General features: G+C 38.9%; 1 protein-coding gene across 2 annotated transcripts in view; it reads left to right on the plus strand.

Annotated features, from left to right (window-relative positions):
• The window catches only part of GRID2 (glutamate ionotropic receptor delta type subunit 2), a 1570085-nt gene that overhangs the window by 1508034 nt on the left and 35152 nt on the right, over nt 1-26899 (plus strand). Inside the window, exons 15-16 of one of the 2 annotated variants that reach the window (XM_043438630.1) lie at nt 18011-18251; nt 20939-24719. In XM_043438630.1, coding sequence (XP_043294565.1) covers nt 18011-18251; nt 20939-21361 — 664 coding nt within the window. In that variant the 3' untranslated portion in view covers nt 21362-24719. Of the gene's footprint in view, nt 1-18010; nt 18252-20938; nt 24720-26899 lie in introns of those variants that run through there. The other variant, XM_043438631.1, reaches the window with a different exon arrangement.

Raw genomic sequence — 26899 nt, forward strand, 5'->3', positions numbered from 1 at the left:
CTGGCATCTGAATATATGAACTCCCTAAGGGTGAGAATAAGACTTCATAATTAAACTTACGTTGGTGTTGCTTTTCATGTATTTTTCTCTTTGGTGAGCGAACTATTTTATTCCTCTCATTTTTCCACATCAAATTCTCAGTGCTGTAATGGGCCTCCCACAGTTCCAGGCAGTTATTGGTTCTTGGGGGGAAGGCTCCTGTGGTATTATTGATGGCAGCCTTCGTGGGAAGGACAGTGATTTACTAAGTTGCTCCCCGTGCAGCTGTGAATTTGCTGCACGGTGACGGCCTTCAGTGGCCCCCTCGGTCTCAACTTGACAAGAGACCTAGGGAGTGATCTAGTTCTATTGAAATGAAAGTGTCCTCACCCCAAATCATATTCTGTCCCTCAAACTAAAACCAGGTCAACGAAAGGTTGGTAGAAACACGGTTAAGAACATAGTGAATGATGACCCTGAAATTGAGACTGTCCTTGCTGTCTCCACAGGGCCTCTGAGCCCTGGCTTGGCCTCCTAAAAGCTTCATGCTGTCTCCCTCACCACCTTCCTATTTTCCTAGGCTTTTCACAGCTGCCTGCTTTGTCACCCACAGTCTCAATCCTCCACACTTCGGCATTCTGTTTTCTTTTCTTGGCTAAAAGATCAGAATGGACATTGGACCCTAAGCAGCGCTGTGGGTTTGGACTTAGTCCTTGTCTGTGGCAGTGCTCGGTTCTGAAAAGGCAAAGTGGAAGCCTAGAGCAGGTGGACTCCACAATGTCATCATGGGGGATCCACGTGAGTCTTTATAATGATTATAATGATAGCTACCTTGTGTCAAGAGCTTAATACATGTCAGATGACATGCTGAGCACTTTGCATAGAGAAATACAACTTAAGATTCGAGTTATCTCATTAGAAAAACTGAAGCTCAGAGAGGTCATATCCCTTTGCCAGTACCAACAGAAGAGGTAATGAAACGAGGATTCCACTCATTTGTCTAACCCTAATACTCATACTTTCAACTGCTACACTCCCGCCCCTCCAGAAATCTCAGCCCAGAAATTTGTTCCCTTCCTTCACATGTCCTAAACCTGATCTGTATGTCACTGTCATTCCTTAACTTCTCTTTGATCACCAGTTATGTATTATGTCTATGCTTTTCACACACCTGCATATTTGCAGATAGTTTTGGAATTAGAATTCATATCATCCACTTATTTGTGCCCACTGAAACACCTAATGTATTGGTATCCTCAATTTGTTATAGGGATCTTTTCCGTAAATAAAAGTAATAAGACCAGCATGGGGTGGGAGGAGATGACAGGAGAGACTGAATAGTTACCACTGATCTCAAGGGGATGCTGGAACTCATTGCCATAATTTATTAGGTATACTCTCAGGATATTGTTTGCCCCCCTTCCCATCTGCATGTTTACAGGCAGCCTTTGCCCAGAGCTGAAGGAAAATAGAATCCAAATATTGACAAGAAAATTCAGAAATGTAGGAACTCTGCCCTGTGACCTTAGGTAATGATGAGTGACAAAAATAGGTAATGTCCGTGCTCCTCTTTCTTCTGCACTCTACCTGAGATGCTGATCCCAAAACCAGCTTATCTTGTTCATGCATCTTAGACTAATTCTCATGTATGAAAGGTCCTGGGGGATCTGTAAACCACCACTGAGACTCACTGAGAGGTAGCTTGGTATTTAATGTAACAAGGACTCTGGAAGCAATTCTTAGATCTTAATTTCATCTGATTCATGTTGCAGGTCATGCCTCACTGTGAGAACTGGAGACAAATGCTCTGTTTCTGTTATGAGTCCAGGAAAATCACTTCAAAGCACCGTTCCTTTAGCCTTATAGAGTGTAGCCTCTCCTAGAATGTAAGCCAACAAGGGTGTAAATAACCACGGAGTGGATCTGTTCCTCACAGTACCCTTGTTGCCATGGTAGTGTGCCTCTTCATTGTGTGTGGAATGCCATTACTTCCAGTGAACTATATAGCTTGAGTTTTAGCTTGGTGATCCCTTTATCATAGGGTTTTATCCTTTTTACTCACTTAGAAATGAATAGACACAGCATAGAATCCAGTATTGGTAAAGAATCTTCACAATGTGCCAATATTCTGATGAATTTAGTTGCTGGAAAATATAACTGGCTACCCAAACAAGGGGAAATTGTACCCCATGATCATTCATCAAGAATCTTAGAAATATTTCACATCCTCACTTATCTAGGTTGTTTTCATTTCTAATTGGATATAGAATAGATATGAAAGGTTGATTATGTCAGGTTTGGGGTAGGGAAATAGCAGGCTTTACAAATGTTTCCATTTTGTACATTACGTACACATGGTGTTACAAAACCTCTTTCTGCCTGAAGAGACCAGCCACACAGTCCCTCTCACAATTGTTATCAGAATTGAATGACACTCAATTTTTATCAAGCCTCTTCCCTGAGTTATTGAAGCCTCCCATAATATCATTAAGTGAGTAAACATTGTCGCGCATAAAGCTCTTGCTACTATGGAAAATAACAAGCAGCTCTCATGAGCTTGCACGGGGGAGCTGTGGGTGTCCACCTCCCTTTCACAGCAGCAGCATATACACCCCATTTCATTTTATCTAGACACCTAGACTTGTGGAAAGATAGACTTTATATCTATTGGCAAATTTTCTTTCTTAATAACTGCTGAAAACTTCACTCCAGTAAGCAGTTAGTCCTGCTGGTTGGAGAAAATAGATACATTATCTGAGGTAATAGATAAGTCTCATTAAGAAGATGGAATAGACTAATTCCCAGCATATCTCCCATGCGTGGGAAAACTAAATTGTGAAATAGAGCAGTAACACATCAATTATCCTTTCTGCACAGAATTAGAGTCTCACTGCTACATAGCATATTATGTAATTTTTTTATAAATTACCATTTACATCAGAGTATCTCTGCTGCCTCATAAAAAAAAAAAGACAGCAGTCATCTATTCAAATAAGACTTATCCTAAAACTACTTAAGGAATCCAAGTATTCTTTAAATCCAAGTATTTAAAATGTACGTTCTTATTTATTATCATGTGCCCAAAGAGTGAGTATTTAGTATTAGCCTAAAAACAAATGCCACACATCTGACCATATTACACTTTGGATGAAAATTGGCTACCACCAGCTAAAGTAAAGCTAGCTATTAGGATTCACAATAAAGGTTTTGGAGATTGTTGAATAATGATCTATAGTCAGTTTTAGGTAATCTCTCAGTTTTTTTCAGTTTTGTCATAACAGATGATCATATGTGAATTACTTCAAACAGTTTCACTTCTTGAGCAGTTTAAATCTCTCTCTTGCACTTGTTTACACTATTTTTATTTGCAAATATTTTTATATGGATATAACCCCCCCCAGACACAGAAATTTCACATGATAAGAGTTACATGAATAGAGGTTTATAAATAAAACCTTTATTTAATAAAGTAAATGATTGAGGACTTATTTGTTTTAATTTGTGAGCTGTGTAATAAAAACAAAGTAATGTCAGTAGAAATGTCCTGCAAATTATAAAGTGATATTTTAAGGAAGAAAGGTATTTGTATGTAAGATGTTTTAAAACATCTTCAATATTGATAGGGAGAGAAGGAGCAGCATAAATTCTGCAGGTTCTGAGACTGAGACCAGTTTGATCCCAAACATGATTCAGAAGGAAAAAGGGCAGAAGTTCCAGAACTGGAAGAGCAACTGAATAAGCAAGTTGTTCTTAAGTGACAGTCATAGTCTGAAACATAACACTTGCTACTGTGCCGTGCTTCACAATCCATGTGTGTTAGTCTGCCCAGGCTGCTATAACAAAATACCACAAACTGGGTGGCTTGATCAGCAGAAGCTTGTTTCTCATGGTTCTGAAGGCTACAAGTCCCAGATCAAGGTACCTTTAAGGTAGGTTTCATTGTGAGGCCTCCTAGACAACACTGACCCAAAAGGCTGTCCCTACAGTGCCCATCATTCCAAAACCAAGGTTTGCTGACCCGTTTTCACGGTGTCTTTCACCACGCTGCCCTTGGGGAACACATAATCACACACAGCTCAATCATGAAGTAGTGTAATTGCAGATAATCATCCAAGAAACAGTTTGGGCTTTTATTTTTCCCCCATTTATAGAAATATAGCATGTTCAGGCTCCTGATAGAAAAAGTTAGAAAGTAGAATTCACTTTCTAAAATGTTTAAAATGGAGAGCCTCATTATTTTTCTGTGGTTCTAGTCTTTTGAGAAAACTTTATGTTACATGACTATCTTAATGCTCTCAACTTTAAAAAATTGAAGCAATTTCCGGGAGAGCTGGAATAATGCTAAATATAACACAATACACCTATAAAGGTTGAATAATTTTTAATCCTTTAAACTTTCCATCTATGAAAATATGAGTAAAATGTAGTAAAATTATTTTTTTAAGTTGTACTTTTATCAATGATCTAATTCTTGGCTGAGAATTTTATATACTGAATTTCTCCACCAACTTTAATACAAATATACCTTGAGGATTTTTAAGTATATGTCAATATACAACCTCTAAGTTAAGCAGCATAAAAGAACTAGCGCGGGTAGCCATTCTCTTCTCCAAGGGATCTTCCCAACGCAGGAATTGAACCCAGGTCTCCTGCATTGCAGGCATATTCTTTACCGTCTGAGCTACCAAGGAAGTGCCAGTTATTAAAGTACCTACTACTAACACAGGTCTTAGAAAAACAACTTACTTCCATATGTTTAAGTTGTTATTCAACTTACAAAAACTTCAATGTTTATGAAAATATTCATGAAAATGTTTGCTCGTTCAAAAGTTTCCTTTTCCATCATCTTCTGTCTCCTAGGCTATGCCAAAGAAACATATCACAGCTTTATCCTTTTATACACAATGCAAATATCAAGATCCCACTTAATTTAAGGTGTAGTTGTCAGACTCAAAGACATGAAAATATTCATGAAATGTATACAATACACTAAGCAAAATAAGTTTGACTTTATGACCCTTTTTCATAAACAGGCATCTGAAAGGTCTGGATGAGAAGATTTTTTATTGCCTGAAGACGGACTGTAAGCAGAGATGATCACTGCCAGTTTCTCACTGCAGAATGAAAGAATTTTTCCCCTTTACCCTATAACCTAAATATCACATTGAGCTTAAGGATGATACTGACATTTTAAAAGATCACCTAAAGTGTTCTCTTTCCAATTGCAATTATGCCCTCTATCTCAGTGAGACCCATTGTCAGGGGTCTTTTCAGCTCTCCAACGTCTTTCTGGCTTGCTTTCATTATCCTGATTATCTATTCATTTGCCGCCCAGCACTCCTTTTATGAAAGATCATGTCTGCCATTTCTGTAATGAGTGCTTGACTTTTACTGCCAGCATAAACACATAAAATATATAATAATTAAAGTTCACTAGTCACCAAAGTCTTGAGATCCATCATGTTACTAATTTGATTTTTCAAGTAATTGCTTCTCTGTGAACAAGACTGATTTTGCCCCCTTAGACAGTGCAAGACTTGGGGTGGGAGGAGATGACTCTACCTAGAGAAAGCGATTTTAATGAGCACCATATATGTCAACTTTAAGGTTCATCTTCAACCAAATAGCATGTCTATAAAATATGATGATTCTTGGCCACAACAAAAATCTCATCAGTGTTGGAACATAAAATTATTTTAAGTGTTAAAGCTTAAAATGCACAGTTTTCAAAACAGTTAAATGTTATTCAATAAGTATTATACCTTTGGTAGGCTATTGTTTAAGGAAAATTTTCAATGCATTAATGACCACAGAAGTTTGCCTAACATAAATAGAAACTTCACAATATGTTGACTTACACTGAGTAAGGACTTACTTATTTTGAACACACTGCCTTGTTTTGATAACATTGGCAAAATCCCTTAAGTGCCTCATGATAATGAATTCATCTGACGTTTATTCTAATCACAGAGAGATTAATGAACTCATGTGATATTCATGGAGCTCTCTTGGGACAACAGGATGTGTTACACAAACTGTAATGTTTGTTAATGGATACAATGGAATACATGTTATCCAAGGCTCTTGAGTAGTCAAATCCTCAGCTAATAAAGTGCCCAGAAATCAAGAGACAGCTCCCAATTATACAGGTTTTCTTTAGGGATGCCAGAAATCTTGATGGCAAATTCAAAAACCACACAGAAGTCAGAAGACCCGAGTTTGAGAGCGGGCTGCATCACTTACCAGCCCTGCAACCTTAGGAAATTTTCTCCACCTCTTAGTCTCAATCTCCTCAGTTTTAAAATGAGAACTTAATAACATCAGACTTCTTAAGGCCTTAGAAAGAATAAGGAGTAAGGCGGGGGGAGGGATCAATCAATCATTCAATCAGTCACTATAATTCCTCCCTCACAAAGTTATTTTAAGTAAATCAAATGAGAGGCAATGTTTTTGCTAAGTGCTTTATAAACTTTGCAGCCTTGTGCATGCATTTATTATTGTTGTTCGTTTGGAAAATAGGCCTTCTGGATGAATTCACACTTTATTTCCCATACATAGAGAAATGGATGACTTAGTTACTACATAAGGACATTGAACACTGCTTTCTTAATAAGAAAACCAGATCTGACCAATTAAAGATTTTATCAAGTTACATTCTTCAAATTAGAAAGTGAGATAACAGGTTTGAACCAAGACAGGAAACTTCTCTTTTTATGCAGGTCTCGGCTACGCGGCAGTCTTCAGCAATAACTGAGCTTGTAATTAAATCCAGCCCTGTTGACTCGGCCCTGTGGTGGGGGGTGGGCGGGTCCCTTCACCTCGCTGGGCAGGAGTTCCATGTGATCTCATGGCCCTGAGCCCTTCTGGTCACGCTGTCATTCTCATTCATTGTTTGGAGTAACTCTTTACCAACCCTGAAAAAATTCTAATTAGTTTACAGTATTTCTAGTCATGAATAATGAAAAAGCATTTTTATATCTTTTGATTAAAAGACACAACACCTTTTCTGCCTCATTCAATTGTCTTTCCCATTCTTAGTCAATCATGGTCACTTCCCTGGTATTTCTTTTAGTGGTATATCTGTTCATATCTCTTTGACTACAGTTGTTCCAGTTGCCTGGAAGATGAATCAGCAAATGTTGACTCAGTCAACAAATACTACATGATTTTGAATAATTAAGGCAGTCACTCTTGGAACCCGGGTGGTCCCAGTCTCAGGATAAATGTTCAGATGTATGTTTTAGGATAATCAGAAAACCAAGGATATCGAAAATTCACTTGAATTCTTTCTCAACATGGTAGAATACAAAATCAACACATGATAGCTCTGTATTCATTTAAAGACACACATATATTAACAGCAAGCATTACCACTTATTCTCATATGCAAATATACAGTCTAAAGAAATGGAATGAGTCAAAAACTCTGGTTTTAAAACAGACTCTGATGCTTTCTAATGATGTGACTTTGGCCAAATCATTTAAGTCCTCTGAACTTCAACATCTTCATCAGTGAAGTGGAAACTTGTTGACTTCATGGAGTTATTTGCTATGGGGTTTCTAAAGCAGTCAGCAATTAGAACCATCAAGCCAAACTGTCTTGGGTCTGTTTCTGAAACTACAAAGGCAGAGTTAAGTAGCTGCAATGGAGACCGTGTGGCCCTCAAAGCCTAAAGCATTAACTATTGTGCCCCTAACACAAAAGTTTTGCTGACCCCTGCTCTGCGTGCATACTCAGTCATGTCCGACTCTGCAACCCCATGGAGCCCACAAGGCTCCTCTGTCCGTGGAATTCTCCAGGCAAGAACACTGGTGTAGGTTGCCATCTCCTACTGCAGAGAATCATCCCAACACAGGGATTGAACCCACGTCTCTTGTGTCTCCTGCATTGGCAGGTAGATTCTTTACCTCTGGGCCACCTGGGAAGCGCCAACCCCTGCTCTGAAAGGGGATATTTGTGAATTCATTTAAAATGCTGTATTCCCCTCTATGATTTTAGGCAATCTCAGTGGATTGAATAAGCAAGTGGCATTTAATTCAACTAACTGGAAGAGCTAGTTAATAAACTTCAAATTAAACAAAAGAAATCCTGCCAATAGCCTCCTTTAGGCTATTGGTGTTACTGAGCTATTAGGTGTTATCAATAAATATTTGTTGCATCTAATACTCCTAACTGATCATTTAGAGATTTTACTTTTAAAAAAAATCAACTAATGTCTGATTCACAGGAAGTTGATAGAATTTTTTTTACAACTCTAATCTTTAAAAAATGATAACAAACATGCCAATCAGAGGGTCACTCCACTTAATCAAATGCTAAATCTGAGTCTTTGATAAGCGTTTTGGCTTTGGTCCAAGTTTACCTACATATTCCAAGACCATAACTAAAGAAGCAATGAAGAATGAGAAACCTTTTGAGCTCCCGTTTTTTGAAAATCCTCTGCATGCTATTGTTAATTCTTTCTCAGTATCCATAGAGAGGAAAACTTTGTGAACACCCAGCAAATGATTTAGTGTGCGTGTGTGTGTGTGTGTGTGTGTGTGTGACTCTTTGGGACTCCATGGACTATGGACTATAGCTTGCCAAGCTCCTCTGTCCATGGGATTTTCCAGGCAAGAAAAGAATACTGGAGTGGGTTGCCATTTCCTACTCCAGAGGATCTTCCTGACCCAGGGATCAAACTCACATCTCTTGCATCTCCTGCATTGGCAGATGGATTCTTTACCACTAGTGCCACCTTTTCCAGGTCAAAACAGATCTACTTGCTGTGTCAAAAAAATACTTTTTTTTTTCAGTTATCCCCAAATTTCTTTCTGAGTGACAAATAACATTAACATTACTAAGAGACTCCTAAATGTATTTTTAATTTGGTTACATCAAACTCATAAGTATGTAGCAAATAAATGTTTTGAGATATTAAAAGATGTATTTTCATCCTCACAGTCTCTATCTCTGAGTTGCCTCAGTACTTCCAAATTGAGGAAATGCCTGAAGGTATCGATCAAAGAGTTTCTATCATTATGTAGCTAAAATTCCCTTTTACTATGGTGAAATGCCAAGAAAATTTTAGTCCTGGGGTATAAGAAGGATATCCAGGGAATCTGTACCTCTTCTGGCCAGAGGTTTCCAGGAGAGGGAAAGGGAAGGGAAAGGAAATGGGCAAGTGGAGAGACAGACATCTGGTAGATTAAAAGGCACAAGAGTAGAGGACTTGATACTTTCCTTCCCATTAGAGTTTTCTTATTTTTTGTTCAAAACATTCATTTTAAAAAATTTTTTAATTGGAGTATAATTGCTTTACAATATTGTATCAGTTTCTGCTGTCAGTTCAGTTCAATCGCTCAGTCATGTCCGACTCTGCAACCCCATGGACCTTCCTGTCCATCACCAACTCCCCGAGCTTGCTCAAACTCATGTCCGTTGAGTCAGTGATGCCATCCAACCTTCTCATCCTCTGTCATCCCCTCCTCCTCCCGCCTTCAATCTTTCCCAGCATCAAGGTCTTTTCTAATGAGTCAGTTCTTCGCATCAGGTGGCCAAAGTACTGGAGCTTCAACTTTAGCATCAGTCCTTCCAGTGAATATTCAGGATTGATTTCCTTTGGGATTGAGTGGTTTGATCTCCTTGCAGTCCAAGGGACTCAGGAATCTTCTCCCAACACCACAGTTCAAAAGCATCAATTCTTTGGCATTCAGCTTTCTTTATGGTCCAACTCTCACATCCATACATGACTACCGGAAAAACCATAGCTTTGACTAGACGGACCTTTGTTGGCAAAGTAATATCTCTGCTTTTTAATATGCTGTCTAGGTTTGTCACAGCTGTACAAACATAGCTAGTTTCTGCTGTAGAACAACAGGAATCAGCTACTTATACATATATCCCGTCTGTCTTGAGCATCCCTCCCACCCAGTGTTTCTTAGGGGTGCTCCCTGGGCCCATCAGGTTCTGCACCAACAGAGAAGACCTCAGAAGTTTGAGACGCCAGGGTCACACTGTCGGGAGAAAGCAGAGGAAGTTCCACTTTCATTCCCAGGCCTCCCTTCCTCCCATGTGGGAGAAAAGTTGAGGAAGAGCACATAGACCACCCTTGGGACCCCCAGTGATGACAAGGGGACACTAGAGCAGTGGCTAAAGGACACTAGTCAGGGGCCGGATGAAGAAAAGGGAGAGAGGTTATAGCATGGCAGAGGCTGGGTGAGCAGGGAGGAGGCTACACACACTGGAGAAGCTGAGAAAGACATTAGCCAAGTTCAACAGACTCAACAGGCTTCCCTGGTGGCTCAGTGGCAAAGAATCTGCCCTCAGTGTGGGAAACACGGGTTCAATCCCTGGGTTGGAAAGATCCCCTGGAGAAGGGAATGGCAACCCACTCCAGTACTCTTGCCTGGAGAATCCCATGGACTAAGGAGCCTGGTGGGCTGCAGTCCATGGGGGTCACAAAGAGTTGGACATGACTGAGCGTGCACGCACACACACACACACACACATGACTGAGCGTACACACACACACACACACACAATGACTGAGCGTACACACACACACACACACGACTGAGCGTACACACACACGACTGAGCGTACACACACACACACACACACACACACACGACTGAGCGTACACACACACACACACGACTGAGCGTACACACACACCCCACACCACACCACACCCCCCCCCCCAAGACTTGATGCCTCGGCTGACTTTAGCAGCAGTCACCAGTCAGTATCTACCGGCTGGGCCCAGCCCCAAGGAATCTCAAAGGAGAGCTGCCAGGGCAGGTCCAGGGACCAGCAAGAGTCCAGCTGCCCCTCACACCAAACACCCACGTAGGCGACATGACGTCATCTCCCATGAACCCTGACGCCATCTTGGAAAAGACCAAAGGAACCGGGCGGAATGGGGAAGATGGAGTAATTCATTCAAGTCAATTGAGCTGAAGCTAGAGACATGTTAAATTATTAGAGCAGATTAAATTTTAACTCCTAGAGCTAATTTTAGTTTGGTTCCCACTGCTCAGCGGGCCCATTCCTCCTGAGGAAAATCAATTACATTCTAGAGAAATGCTGTATTTTTTGTACACCCAAATTGTAGCATGAATAAATTTGCAATCATGCTACAATTATATCATGTGGTTTGAAGGAACACATTGATGAAAATTTTACTTGGAGTCTAACACATCTCTGAACTAGAAGAGATGGGTCTTCTCCAAATAGTGGCGTGTTAGAGGCTGTATAGGGTAGCAGAGGGGAAAGTACTGGGGGACAGACCTGAGTTCTAGCCCCAACTGAACTATTTACTCTGTGTCAGTCAGTAAGAAAATCATTTAATCTCTACAGCAGTGCTTCCCCACAGATGTGTCTTAGAAGATGCACAGAATATTGCTAAAATATCGATCCCGTCAGCCCTCAGGACAGCCAAGGGATGGCCTGCAGTGGCTGGAACCCTGGCATGTTTACCTCTGGCTGCAAAGAGCCTCTGATGACCCTAATATGTAAATTATTTTGTGTGTGTTGAATGTGATGATTTGGGAGTATGACTGTTCTCTCTGGTTCAGTTTCCCCATCCATAGGCTGAGTGGAGGGAAGTAGAGAGAATAAATGATGTCTTCAGTCCTTTAGGAGCTTCTCTGGTGTCTCAGACAGTAAAGAATCCGCCCACAGTACAGACCCCGGTTCAACCCCTGGTTCGGGGAGATACCCTAGGGAAGGGCATAGCAACCTACTCCAGTGTTCTTGCCTGGAGAGTTCCATGGACAGAGGAGCCTGGTGGGCTACAGTCCATGGGGTAGCGAAGAGTCCGATATGACTGAGCCACTAACACTTTCACTTTCAGCCTTTTAATTTAGTAGTTTATACTTCTGTGAACATGACAGGGAAATTCCAGTTGCAAAAGAATCACAGAAATTCCTGTGTACATAGCCTAAAAAAAAAGAAATTCTGCCTTTATTCTTTTTAATTCCCGATTACCCCTAAGTTCTTTCCCAGCAGAAGCAACTAAAAAGTCAGCTGTCCTCTAACCAGTGTCTTTTTTAAAGCTCAGCAGGAATTTAAGAGCCAGAAACCTAGCAAAATTAGAAAGGACACCATAGACTACTACAGTTTTCAAAGGCAAAATCGAAGTTACCTATGCAGGGTTAGAAATTTGCATCTGTCTTTCAGCAACCTGTTCTTTCACAAATATATTAATTTGAAAATCAATTTCTAGAGTAGTGATGAAGGATGTTAAGTGGTCAATAATTAATGCAATTCTCACACACAAATGAGGTTGTTATCTTCAAAGTAAGTAAAAAGCTTCAAGATAAATGCCTCAAACCTGTGGAGTATTTTTTATTTGAATATGAAAGAAGGCTGTTTTCCTTCTCCCTGAAATTTGCACACTTATATCAATAATGCAAGCAGGATTGATCTATTAGCCGTTTTCAAATTCAAGCGAGGTTTTATGGACTTCTGAGATTTTTCTGTTCAATGAGATTACAAATGCTTTCATACTTTTGGACAAAAGAAGGAAATGCAATATTCTTGTCTGTGGATCATGAATCATGCACTGACTCATCGGGAATATAATTCTCCATTAAGAAGATGTACCAGAACAGGTTCAGAGAAAGAATGGTTGTCACACATGCTGGCAATAATCATTCTAGCTTTTGAGTTTGGGTAGCCTACTAAGTGCCAAGCAATGAACAAGATGCTTTTGTTTATGGTCTCATTAATTCTCAACATCATAACTCTCCAAAGTCAGCATATCATCACTTTGCAGTAAAATGGCAGGAATTTTCCTGACTACACTCCAAGAAGAGGTTTTACGTATCCAATCATCACAGTCTAAAATCCAACTTTGTTTTCATTCATTTAAGTGTTTACAGCACCAAAAAGTTTATACTTTCACGTTTCAAACCCACAGGTTAACTGTGAGTGGTACTTTGCTCTCTGTGAGCAAAGACTGCCATCTTGTGGAAATTTCACATATAACAAGAACAATCATTCCATGGGATTAAACTTTCTCTTTGCACTGCTGCTGCTGCTGCTAAGTCACTTCAGTCGTGTCCGACTCTGTGCTACCCTATAGACGGCAGCCCACCAGGCTCCCCCGCCCCTGGGATTCTCCAGGGAAGAACACTGGAGTGGGTTGCCATTTCCTTCTCCAATGCATGAAAGTGAAAAGTGAAAGTAAAGTCGCTCAGTCATGTCCAACTCAGCCACCTCATGGACTGCAGCCTACCAGGCTCCTCCGTCCATGGGATTTTCCAGGCAAGAATACAGGAGTGGGGTGCCATTGCCTTCTCCTCTCTTTGGACTAGAAGTTTGCAACTAGATTTTTGCATTATTACATACACACACGAAACAACAGTGTTGCTTATGAATAAATGGCCAATTTCTCCTTTAAGTGTGATTTTTAAGTCTCTTTTTAAACATACCAGAGCTTTTGAAGCTTTGAAAAAAAGAATCTTATTAATTGTAAGGACTCATCCCATTATTCTTGAAGGCAGTGCATTAGATTTTGCTAAACTTTCTTTACCTAATCCTTAAATAGTTTTAGTTAGATAATAGAAAGGAAAGTGTAGTATAACTATTCTGAGGGAATTTCAAAGATCATTGTATTGTGTGGAAAAAATGTATAGCAGCACTCTGGGCTTAGATAACACTGTTTCTTCAGAGCCCTTGTAATCCGGGTCAGTCTGTGTTCCTGGAATTTGCTGTGGGCTGGTCAGAGCCTGACTGAGGAATTCTATGGCCCAGTTTGTCTGTATATCCCCAAAGACAGGGTCTTCTGCAATGCCTCAGTTACCTGTGCTTTATAAGAACAACCAATAAAGATATTTTTGCGATGTGATGGTACTTGAAGGTGCATAGAGAAGTCTCTTTTCTTTTTTCTTTTACTAGAGTGTGTGTGGAAGTTTAACTTTTTTTTTTTTTGACTGGCCTGGGTCTTCATTGCCTTGTGCAGGCTTTCTCTAGTTGCAGCATATGGGCTCTAAGGCACATGGGCTTCAATAGTTACAGCTCACAGGCCCAAGAGTACTGGGGCTTCAGTACAGTTCTTGGGCTCCAGAGCATTGGCTCAGTAGTTGTGGCTCACATACTTAGCTGATCTGCAGGATGTATAATCTTCCCAGACCGGGGATCGAACCCATGTTCCCTGTATGGGCAGACAGATTCATATCCACTGCACCACCAGAGAAGTCCCAGAAGTCTTTTTTTTCCCCTCAATAACTCCTTCTACCAGTTTGCTGAAACTAAAAAACTCCTTCCACCAGCTTGCTAAACCTAAAAAATTCTACCGTTTTAAACACATTCTTTAGACTTAGTAAAGGCCCTTTACTCCTATGGGAATAAAAATGGGTGATATAGAATATGTATATCTCAATGATTATTTTTAAAACCAAGTTATTTTCCAGGTGTTGAAATAATAAAGACACATCATAAGTGGTACATGATACCACTAAGAAGAAAGAGTAAGCAATAATCCTTTCCTGAGTGAATATGTGAAGGAATGAAAGAATAAATTAGCATGAATTGAGCACTGAAATGATTTCAGTGTTGCCCAGAGCATGCTAGCTGAATGTACAGTTGTGGCTTAACATAAATTTTGTACCCAACTCAATGCCTGAAGTGAAATCACTATTTAGATATGTATTGAATAAATAGATGAATCGGTGGAAATGGAATAAATTAGAAAGTAGGATTAATGATAAGAAATGATAAATAGACTCTGGAGGTAGGGTTCATTTACCAAAAACTGTGTTGAACATATTCAATCCATAAATATATGCTTGCTCCATGGGGATAAGGGAGGGAGGCTAAAGAAAGAGGGTAGACATTGTATAGTTATGGCTGATTTGCATTGTTGTGTGGCAGAAACTAACATAACATTGTAAAGCTATTGTCCTCCAACTAAAAATAAATTTTAAAAAATAAAATTAAAAAATTTTAAATTAAATTAAAAATAAGTAAATATATGCCTGCTCCATGTTAGGAAGTATGGAAGATGGTGAGTACATATTCTTGGAGGGGAACAGACATTAATCAAGTAACCACAAATAATTACAAATGATGATAACTGCTGTCTATGAAGGAAAACTCTTCCACTTCCACAGACACTGACCAATATCATGTAGCAGGAATAGAAAGACAGGGAAATTTGGGAGCTCATTTTGTATTCAGATGTGTTCTCATTAAGAAGATGCTGCTGTAGTTTCTTTTCATTTTTACAGGTACCTATAACTTCACATTTAAGAAGAAGTTATTTCTTTTAGTGATGACTGTTTTTTCTTTCAATATATTCAGTAGTGCCCTGACTACCTAGCGTCTTTCGGTAGGCAAATACCTACAGTGTCAGTTTACTAATGGTATCTGAATGATATTCGTAGATAAGCCAAGCAAGCAACTTTGAGGATGTGGGTGATGGTGCCTCACAGGCCCACAGAGAGTTGCTCCTATGACTCAAGCAACTATTTCTCAAATGTATTCCTCAAAATTTTAGCTCTAGAGAAAATAAGAAAAGGGGGATGAAAGTCTTTCAAATTTAGGAAATGTTGGAGTAAACAAAATCATACACGTTTTCTTTTCTATAGGTCTTCTCAAAGCCTTTAATAGGCTGCCTTATTTTGGTAAATTTCCAAGAGAGTGTTGCTCAGAGTTGATGACCACAAGACCCTTTTTTTTTTTTGCAGAAACCCTCTGGGGACTAGGGTCCCTTGGAACACGCTTTTGCAAATGACCTTAATCTGGGATGGAGGCTGGAATAAGGGTGAAATAGAATCCATTAACACTCATAATCATTTTAGTAAATTCACATGTACTGCCCCTTTTGAGCAACACTCTGAAGCAACAGAACTTTAGACCCATCAATTTCATGAGGAAGATGCCCAAGTTGTGAGGGAGGCTCCAATGCAATGTTGATCCCTGAGTGTCAGCAGCGGGCACCAGGGGTGAGGCTGTGGGAAAACCCAAAGGTAGATGACAGAGATGTAAGTCAGAGAAAGACAAATATCATATGATATCACTTATATGCAGAATCTTTAAAAAATGGTACAAATGAACTTATTTACAGAATAAATAGACACACACATAGAGAATGAACTCATGGTTATGGGACAGGAAGGGAGAGATGGATAGATCGGGAGTTTGGGATTGACATGTACACACTGCTATATTTAAAATAGTTAACCAAGAACCTATGGTATAGCACAGGAAATGCTCTCAATATTCTGTAATAACCCAAATGAAAAAAGAATTTGAAAAAGAATAGATACATGTATATGTATATCTGAATCACTTTGCTATATACCTGAAACTAACACAACATTCTTTTGGAGTAATTATACTCCAAAAATAAAGGCTTAACTCTCCATCATAGCCTTAGAGCTGGTATTACTCTTGTTTAGCTCTGGTTGAATGTCGATTATCATTAAGCTCATACTTACAGACACGTGGATGACATGAACAGGTAAAAAAGGTGAATGCATCACCGAAAGTGGGTTATTTATTCCATCCAGATTGGCTTAGTACTTCTCTCTAAAGTTTTAAGCAGCCTGTCCTCAGATAATACAAGAACTGGGATAAGAGTACAATATGGGTCCACATATCCTAAATCTGGGCTTCCCTGTGGCTCAGACGGTAAAGAATCTGCCTGCAATACAGGAGACCTGGGTTCAATCCATGGATTGGGAAGATCCCCTGGAGGAGGGCATGGCAACACACTCCAGTATTCTTGCCTGGAGAATCCTAACTACAAGAATCAGGTTAAATTCTGCTAGATAAAATATGTTCTGTCCTCTTATATTGATAAATGTACCTTCATGACCCCTAGGACATCAGGTCTGGGTTTCTAATTCGTGACCAGCTAAGAGTTCCGTGCTGATTCAGTGGCACAAGGAGTGGACCTCTGGTTCCCCTTCCACCCACACAGGGAGGGGTTTCCCACACAGAGGTGTGTGTGCCTGAGCTTGCACGTTGAACTCTGTCGGCACCCCCCAAACACCACCGTGGAAACCTGTATGTATCCCTCGCTGTGAGACCTGCTCTCATAATGAGACATGGAAATAGGCCTTTATGGGCCCTGGTGGGGTACTCTGAGCTGCCTGGGCAGGAAATGTCAGGGAACTGGCAGAGGGGACCCACTCTGGAATGCTCATGACCTTGGCCCTGACTGTTCTCACCCTGTGAGAAGGGCCAGAACTAGGCAAGTCTGAGGTAGACCCAAAGAGTATTTGGAATTGAGAGTAAAGCCGCTGTGAAAAATATACATTTTAAAAGCTGCAGTCTTTGCAGCTACGCCCACACCCCCACCCCAGACTCTGGAAGTGAGTAAAAGAAGAAAAAGGGTATTTCTTATTTGAATTTAACTACTTCTGAAAGCCTCTGGTCAACTTTTCTTCTTGTTCTCCAAGGTAAGATTATTTCGCCTTTGGCATTAAAAGGAAACTAGATCAGTTGTGTGAAAAACCCAAAATGATGTATTTTATCAACTTCAGACTTGTCCCAAGGCTTTCTCTCACACTGTGTTAAATAATAGAAGTCTGTTTAATTGAATTCCTTTGTCTGTAGCATATGCTGGGTGACATTATGCCAGCATCTTGCTCTAAGCAGCAAAACGTTCTTCGTAAAAGCATTAAGATCCAGAGCATCTTTCTGGATACAGGGTAGGAACACAGAACTGCAGCAGCTTGAAACCACATAAAAACAGTGCCTCCGAAATGTAATTGCAAAAACACATCACAACAAACCAGGGCCGGGGGGTGGGTAATATTTAGGATTCTAAAATGAACTTTAAAAAAAAAAAAAAAAGAGGGGAGAGGGAAGAATATAAGAATGGAGGGAGGAAAGCATTTGTGGCACAAATCTATCTATAGAATTCAACCCTATAATGTTTTGCATGTCCTAACATTCCACCCACAGGCTAATCTATATGTTTATTTCCCCTTGACAGCCACCATCCTGTAGAGATGGGGTTATTAATGGGTGTATTGTGGACTGAGGCAGTTAACCACGTCTGCAGTAACGCATGATTGTGTGTTTCACCCCAAGGATCCTGGAGCTTCAGCAAAATGGCGACATGGACATTCTGAAGCACAAATGGTGGCCCAAGAACGGTCAGTGTGACCTGTACTCCTCCGTGGACACAAAGCAGAAAGGAGGCGCCCTGGACATCAAGAGCTTTGCAGGGGTTTTTTGTATCCTGGCTGCTGGCATTGTCCTCTCCTGCTTTATAGCCATGCTGGAGACATGGTGGAACAAGAGGAAAGGCTCCCGGGTTCCATCGAAAGAGGTACTTGCTTGAAAGCTTCAGCACTGTGTTGAGCAAACACGTGGGCTGTGTTTCCAGGGAGGGTCATCACAGGGAAAGGGATGGTGGTTGGGGGTGGGATTTGTCTCTTCTTTCCTTGAAGAATGAAAATAAATGTATGAAATGTAAAAATTGGTAAGATCAATACCAATTTGCATTTTTAAGACATCCCAGATTCATGAAGAGGAAACGATAGCATTTCAAAGACTGACAGTTTCATGAGCCATAATCGGCCTTGAAATTCTCCCGAATCTTAGGATAGACTAGGTCTATGATTTTTCCAAAGGCTGTGATTTCCTTGACCATTTAACTAAGACACTTATTATTTTATTTCAAGTAGCTGTTTAACTTATAAGTAAATTACTAGTGTCTCTGAGATTCGGCCTAAGAAATGCAGTGTTACAGTAAAATAATTAGTTTTCTCTTCACTGCCAGAGACTGCATCCCTCTGTCTGCATGTAGACCTAGAAAAGTGATCAGATGTTTTCAGCTCTTTGATGACTCTAAGCTTAACAAATCCATACTATGGAATCATGTAGAATTCCATTTTTCATCTTTCCTCCTGGATCAGCTTGACTCCAGGGCCATATTAAAATTTTTCCAGAGATTTGAAAGAATAATTTCAGAGTTACATATATCTTTTAAAGTGCCCTGTGCTTTATTTTCATCCAAAAAAAAAAAGTGGGATTTATAAATTTTCAGAGACTATCTGAAGTTAAACTACTTGATTTATTTATCTTACTTCCACTGGATCAAAAGGTAAAAAATAATTTTAATAATGAACTCATATTCACTAAAGTTTCACAAATTGAAATGAAAAAAAAATCTGAATTTGCTGAATAATTTGATTTGCTGGATAGTTTCAAAGAAAGATGGTTTTAAACTTTCTGTAACTAGACCTTGGCAAACTAATGCCTAAGTAAATCCTAAGAGGATCTGCTTTAAGGCACAAATAAAAATGATTCTCATTCACATGTGAGTTTTTGCATGTTAATATATTCTTTCAAACAGATTGTTTCCTAAAATTTTCTGAGGATTCCTTCCTACCACCTTATATGAAAAATTGATCAGCACCATTTATAAGGAAAAGCTTGGCTCGGCAAAGATAAATTTTAGCTTCCTACCTGTCTGAGTGATCATACATTCTAAATTAGTGGGGTATAAACTAAAAATTAATCAGATTTTTCTGTAGTGTTTTCTTTGTGGAATAAACTTCTGGTATCTCTACTGACACTGATTCAATGCCAAAGACCACATTAATGCAACATTATAGCCGGGACATCATAGTTTCAAAAATCTGAAAATTAAGGACTCCCCAAGCTCCTTATATTTTGAATTACTATACATGATATTAAATTTTGCATTATTATATCTGTTGATGGATGACTACATTATAGTTGCTGTGGGAACCATAAAATTCTATCTTTCAACCCTCTAAAGTCTCAGTGATAATATTGCATTAATGGATATTTTTATTGGATTTTGAAATTAGAAAGGAGAAGGAAAAACAGTGATGCACATCAAAATATTTTTCACTGAGGAGCACTTTAATTGCACAATGAAAAAAATACATCCTCCATTCTAATTCATAGCAGCTAATCCAGATCATATGAACAAATATTTTCTTTTATGATTAATAGATATTTTAAATTTTAATTTATTGGATATAATTAAATCCTCATAAATTTAGTTTATTGAACTTGGCTATAAAGAAGACTGATGAAAAGGACAATTTTCTTTCCTGCCAGTTTTATTTTTCAAATATTGGGCTTTAATGCTCACTTTTAGTGAAAATTCTAAGGAATTTATGAATTAGTTTCACCTCCAGAAATCTGAGATTTTACTTCCTTTTTCTTCATTAAGCACCTTCTTACTAAGACTCCATTAGGGTAGCTCAAAACGTCTTTGATTTAGAGGCCATTTAGTATTAAGTTGGCCCTAAACTGAAGCTGTCACTCACATGTCATGACTTGAAGGGGTCTCTAAAGCTTCTTTTGCTGACCTCACAATACTGAATCATTTAGGCACTAGGTAACTTGAGTGTATGAAATCCCTTAATCAGAAACTGATTCTTTTGTGTTGAATGTTGCTCTCTCTAAACAATCTCACATGTTTCTAGCTGAAAGAGAAATAACCCTTTAACAGTCACTAACACTTTAGTGTAAACTAGCATATCAACATAGTATTACTTATTTCCAAGAATGGAAAGTTAAGGTTAGGAGTGAATAGAGGAAAGAAACAAAAGCCAACTTGGAATGAGACATCCTGAAGAAGGAGGAAGCATGCAAATAGAAGAGGTGGGGGTGGGGGAATGTGTAGCCAAAACCATACATTCTGTTTGTATAATTTTGTCTGGGTCTGTCCCTGCTCTTGTAGAAGGCAATCACCCATCTACTACTCCCATATTTGGTAGTTGCATGTGGCATTTGCTCATTTAAGAACTTTCATTGCAAGAAAAAGATAGATAACCTTATCTCAGAATCATATGGGTACCCCCATAAACCTAGCGCAGTGCCTGGCTCATATTAGGTGCTCAATAAATATTTGCTAACGGAATAAACCCCACAGTTCAGTTCATTACCTATCATGTTTGCTGAACTACTTTTTATTTTTTTAACCATGGAAGCTAGTACTGATGAGAACCTTATCTTCTTTTTCTTCATCTCCAGGATGACAAGGAAATTGACCTGGAGCACCTCCATAGACGTGTAAATAGCTTGTGCACAGATGACGACAGCCCCCATAAACAGTTTTCCACCTCGTCAATTGACTTGACCCCTCTGGACATTGACACTTTGCCAACACGACAAGCCCTGGAGCAAATCAGTGATTTCAGGAACACTCATATTACCACAACAACCTTTATCCCAGAGCAGATCCAGACTCTTAGCCGCACACTGTCAGCTAAAGCTGCCTCTGGTTTCGCTTTTGGCAACGTGCCTGAGCACCGAACTGGCCCTTTTAGGCACAGGGCACCTAACGGGGGCTTTTTCAGGAGTCCTATCAAAACAATGTCATCTATTCCTTATCAACCAACTCCTACCCTGGGGCTCAATCTGGGTAACGATCCAGACCGAGGCACTTCCATATGAGAATCCAACAAAATCTCTCCAGTTTCTCTTGTAGGACTCCCTTTGCAAGGAGCAACTGTAAGATTGTGGGACTAACATGGATGTAACTTTTTTTTTAATCAGGATTATTAGTAACAATTCTAGTTCTTTCTCTCTACCTTCTCCCTCTTCTCTCTCCTCCGCTTCTTTCTCTCTCTTCTTCCCTCTCTTTCCAGACATCTCCTTCCACTTTGTTTCATTACTCAATTTGTTCCCCCAGAAGGTAGTATACTAGGATCCTATTAGACTGCTTTTCATATACTGTACTTCAAGAGTAGGAAACACGCACTGAGTATGCTAGGAGTATATGCAGGATTAATTTTACATAAAGGCCTCTTCTGTAACATTTCTCTATTTTTAAAACTATAATTGCAATAACTTCAGTCTTTTTACATTCTTCTGCTGCATCCATAAAATGCTCCACTGCTGTCGAGTGTCCTTTGACTATGGACCAAAGGCAACCCCTGCAGTGTTTATAGAATAATTTAAAGACCATTCAGGCCACATAATATGAGAATGCAATTTTGTAGGATTACAAAAAAGCCATTAATATGCCAGTCAAGACTACAGTTAAAACTACTCTTGCACTGCAACAGTGCATATGACCTTTATGTGATTGTACAGTATTAAAAAGGTTTTTTTGCTTATGTACAGTAAACTTTATCATATGGCAGCAGCCTCTATTGTGTTAAATAAATTAGTATCTCATATATACATATATATGCACCTATATAATGTGTATATATATTCAAAGGCGGCCATTGCTATTGCAATTCATTTAATAAAGCTTTAGTTTAAAAAAAAAAGTATTGTATACAGGAACTATGTATAGTGCAGGGGGTCTTTTCAGTTAGAAAAGGCAGGTTGCTTTAATGTTATTCTGACTCGCATTGTTTGCCAACAGAGAATATTTTATACTTTTGTTATTAAAACATCCAGGGCGATTTAATATTTGTTCCTAGATGTAACTCATTCGAATAGATTTCTGCATTTGTTATTCAGCAATGTATAAAGCTAACCTTGATAATTTTGCTTTTAATTAATTATCTAAATGGAAAATGTTGTTAGCTGAACCACATCCACCACAGCACAGAGAGCTCTATCCGAGTTTAGATGTAGATCATTGGAGGTTAATAAATTCTCTTCCAAAGCAGTGAGCCAATCAATACAAGTGTAGTTGGGGAGAGATGGGAGCCCTTAAGAAATATTGATGTGGCCTTAATTACTGTCATACATTATCCTAAAGAAGAAAATATAACAACCCTACTGGGCTCTCAACTTCACCCCCCTTTTTATTCAGTTCTATTTGGAGGAGTTATGTATTTTTTACATTAGTGCCAAGTGTATAGAAGGATAACAACAAAAAACAGTGCCTCTTTGTGCACAATCCTTTTAAAGTAGCATTCTTACCTTTTAGAAATGTAGAAAGAATTTTGTTTGTAATCCTTCAATTAAAATGTGGTAAGTAGGAAGCAAGAACTTATCCTGTGTTTTTACGCAGCCATAGACTTATTTTATTCTAATTCATTCCGTGGCTAGGATTGATATAGGAATCAACCTATGTGATTTGCTTTAGGAGAAATTAAAAGGTATATTCTTAAGGTATATTATATTTTGATGCTAATTCTGTTCTGGGGAGCATCTTGTCCTGTCACTGTTTTTGTACTAAATCGTCAAATATTGTCTACTGTGTAAGGCAGAAAATTCTCTTATCATGCGAAACCGTTTTGTTTCCAGGGTAACAAGTATCTAAGTGCATGCACAACTTGTTTTCCCTTGTAACATCCATGATCTCATTCACGACTCTGATTTTAAAACAAAAAATCTTTACAACAAGCTATATAGGGACATACCAGATGTTGCAGTGATTTTAGCTATCAACAAACTGTTAACCATGTACAATATTTAAAATAGGCCTATTTTGATGTATTGCCTATTATACAAATACACAAACCACTTTTTGAAGGCCTCAGTTATAAGTGACAGAGCTTTCTGTGTATAATTTGTCTAAATAATTTGTCTAATAAAAATGTTTTCTAAACTTGCTCTCCTACCATTGAAGTTTTAACTATACAATTTGAAAATGCTTACCCTCTCACAGACAGAACTGAATTTTTCTAAAAATTTACCTTGAATTAAAGCATAACACACATTAAGTTTTGCTAGCAGAACGATACCATAATGAGTGGATCTCTAGAAACAGTACCAACTGATGTTCTAAACCGATGCAAGACCATCTTTCTGCTATTAGAGACTGTTTGAATCAAAGATATATTTGTTTTCCTTTGTGAACATCTCTATGAGCACCCTTTTGGGAAAGATTTATCCTGTTTCATGTAAACAATGCAGCCATTATAATAATAGTAGGATGAGGGTTTGTTACTTTTTTTTAAAAAGTTAAAGGTAATTATTAAACTTAGAATTTGTGTATTAATATTTGCTTTGCTGTTGGGGAAATATTCATTATGCTGAATCTATTAATTTGGAAATTGACTCCCACATTATTTCTAATAGAGTGTTATTTTCTGCATTTGAACTACAATATTTAATTCTTCTAGCATTTAATTCACTCAGTGGAGATTTTTCTGAAAACATTCAATTTAGCTTAAAATCTCTACTTTTCTATGATTTTTAAATGTTGGAACTAGAAGGAACTGTAGCGATCTAGACCATCTCCCTTATTTTACAGATAAGAAAACATAAGATGCTGAGAAGCTGTGACTCGCCCCAATATTTGACAATCTGAGTCTTTTTTAAACTCTGCCGGGCTTCGGTCACACTCATGCAGATCCTAATCAGTGGTGCATTTGAGGGATGCTCAGGTACAATGACTCCACCCACTCCTCTCTCACCAAGCTTAGGCTGCAGATCTCTAGAACTTTCCTTCCTCTTCGGAGACCACTTAGAGCATCTGATTCACCTTCTCATTCTACAGATGGGAAAGTGAGCACCTCAAGCTGCATCAGGTCACAGCTAGTGGCAGAACTCGGGGCATCCTGCTTCTGCCCTGGGCTACTTCCATTAACCCAGTGTTCACCCTGATCCTCACCACTTCCACCAAACTTGCTATTTCAAAACACCCTACGATACACATACTTTTATTCCACTCAGATGTCGAATTTATTTCACTGGTGAATCATTAAGAGAATTGGTTGTCCCTTTCAACCCCATCAGAAATTATGCACAGGGTTTTGGTTTAATTCTACATTAGAAAATTGTGAGACCTTCTTTCTTCCTTATACATAATGAACTATAGACAATTTGTCATTTTCTCAATTATGTTATTTTTCATCTCTTTTAGTTTGGTTGGTTGTCAACTGAATAAATACTTTAAAAAATAGACTTTGCTGGACGGTACTTTGCTTCTTCAATTAGAAAGAAAGATGAGAAAAATCAATTTATCCTACACAATACCTTTAAAGCCACAAAATTGGATAACAAATTATAAGTATTCTATAATCAGAATTTGGGGATGGCAAAACACATTTTGAATTATGAGAATAGTAAATAAATCAGAGCTAATAACATTTGTGCTAGTAAACATAGGTTTTATTCTTAAATATACATCTTGTGATAATTGATAAAACACAATGGGCTCACTAGAAATGGACTTCCCTCTAGAGTGTTTTTATTTCTAAAAACAAATCCTTTATCCAGTCCTTGTGATCAGATATTAATAAATGACTAGTAATTATGACATTTATAAAAAGCATTTCAATTTTTTTAAAAAAACATTTATTTATTTGGCTGCACCAGGTCTTAGTTGCAGCATGTGGGGATCTAGTTCCCTGACCAGGGATCAAACCTGGGCCCCGTGCATTGAAAGTACAGTCTTAGTCACTGGACCACCAGGGAAGTCCCTCAGCAAATTTTAAGAAACACCATCTCATGAGGTAAGATCTATGAGTTCCCTTGGATGGAAATGACTTACCTAACATTGAAAAATTAGAAGATAAAGCTTCTTAGATTTGATAGATTTAATTCAATTCTATTAGTGTTGACTGAAAACCTGTTATGGAAAACCACGGTGCCAAGCAGTTACACATCACATAGATGAAGACGTTTTCACGAATGGGTCTGGATGTGTTTGAGGGCATAGGCCTTTCCTTGTCCCTATTCAACATGCAGGATATGGAGGCCACCTTACAGACTTCCTAGAGTGGCAGAAATTAGTGACCCCAAACCAGTATCTCCTCTTGGGCCTGGACAGTCCAGCTGACTGGACCAGTCCATCCTGGAAGTTCTCATGTGCTGACTGAGTCTGCCATCTTAGATTCAGATTCCTTCCACAAGGAAGACTTGGAAATTTCCCAAAATGCCAGACCATGAGGCCAAATTTTCAAAAACATGAAAATCACCCTGAGACACAGGGAAACTGCTGTCTAACCCTTGCTCCTGGTCCATAGGACTCAGGCGTCCACATCAGAGCGGCACAGACCAGGGCGCTCATTTTCTGTCCCTGCAGCTAATCCCTCGGGATGGCTAGAGCACTGTAGAGTTTCCAACAACTTGCTTCAAAGGGACCAAACACAGGAAATCTTATTCAGGCTACTCTTCAACTTTCACAGATTTTTATTTGAATTGCAAATAAGGCTCCTAGTTACTGTTCCTGTCACCTAAGACACAGGATACACCGTGACCTAGGATCCGGATGAAAGTGAAGTATTTTACAGGCTGCCCACCCCGAGGACAGCCTCCAACCTACACACACCCCCGGGAGAACAGGAAAGACATGGTTTTGTTGCATTTTGCAGAGCTGCACAGAGGCGCAGAGCGACTGCACCACCTAACGCCTCAGCTTGCCGTGGGAACAGAAACACTAAACGGGCTGCCGCTGGTTTTCTCACCTGACTTTTCCCACGTTCTTTTTTTCAATAGCTTTCTTTTGTTTCCATGGAATATCAGTAACAAAGCGAGTATTGTTCAAAGTTGAGAAATTTTTGCATATCTAAAAACTCTACCCTAACTTGCTATTACACACCATTTAGGACAAAGTGTCATCTTTGGACTGATTTTGCGCGTTTCTGGGATTTATTCCCAGTGGAGATGAGAAACTGTTTTGTCTGCCCTTGTTACCTACTTTACGCCACAAACATACTTTTCTGGACTTCCTTAAGAATGAGTCCCCTTTTTGTTTTTGGAAAAACTCTATAGGTTCCAACCTATAGAATTGGCAACATATTTCAAAAGCCTCAAATTATCTGTGATATGATAGAAAATTCACAAAAATTTTACATTTTCATTAATTAAAAACTAATTAAGCTTTCATAGCAGCTGTTTCAAAAGAAGAAGCATATGTCACAAAATCAAAGAACAGTAAAATGTCAGAACCAGAGAGGGACAGAGTAATAAATACAAATATTTTAATAGGTTATTTGCCTGCCATAAAATTTGAAGTACAAGTAGAGGCAAACTTTAATTTTTAAGTTGTTATATTTTATTTTTAAATCAGTACTATTGAAAATTCTAGGAATCAAGTAGCCTGTACCTATGGCTATTTTTAATTTAAAAAATTAAACA

The sequence above is a fragment of the Cervus canadensis genome, chromosome 19 (genome assembly GCF_019320065.1).
Source record: "Cervus canadensis isolate Bull #8, Minnesota chromosome 19, ASM1932006v1, whole genome shotgun sequence".
NCBI classification, from domain to species: domain Eukaryota; kingdom Metazoa; phylum Chordata; class Mammalia; order Artiodactyla; family Cervidae; genus Cervus; species Cervus canadensis.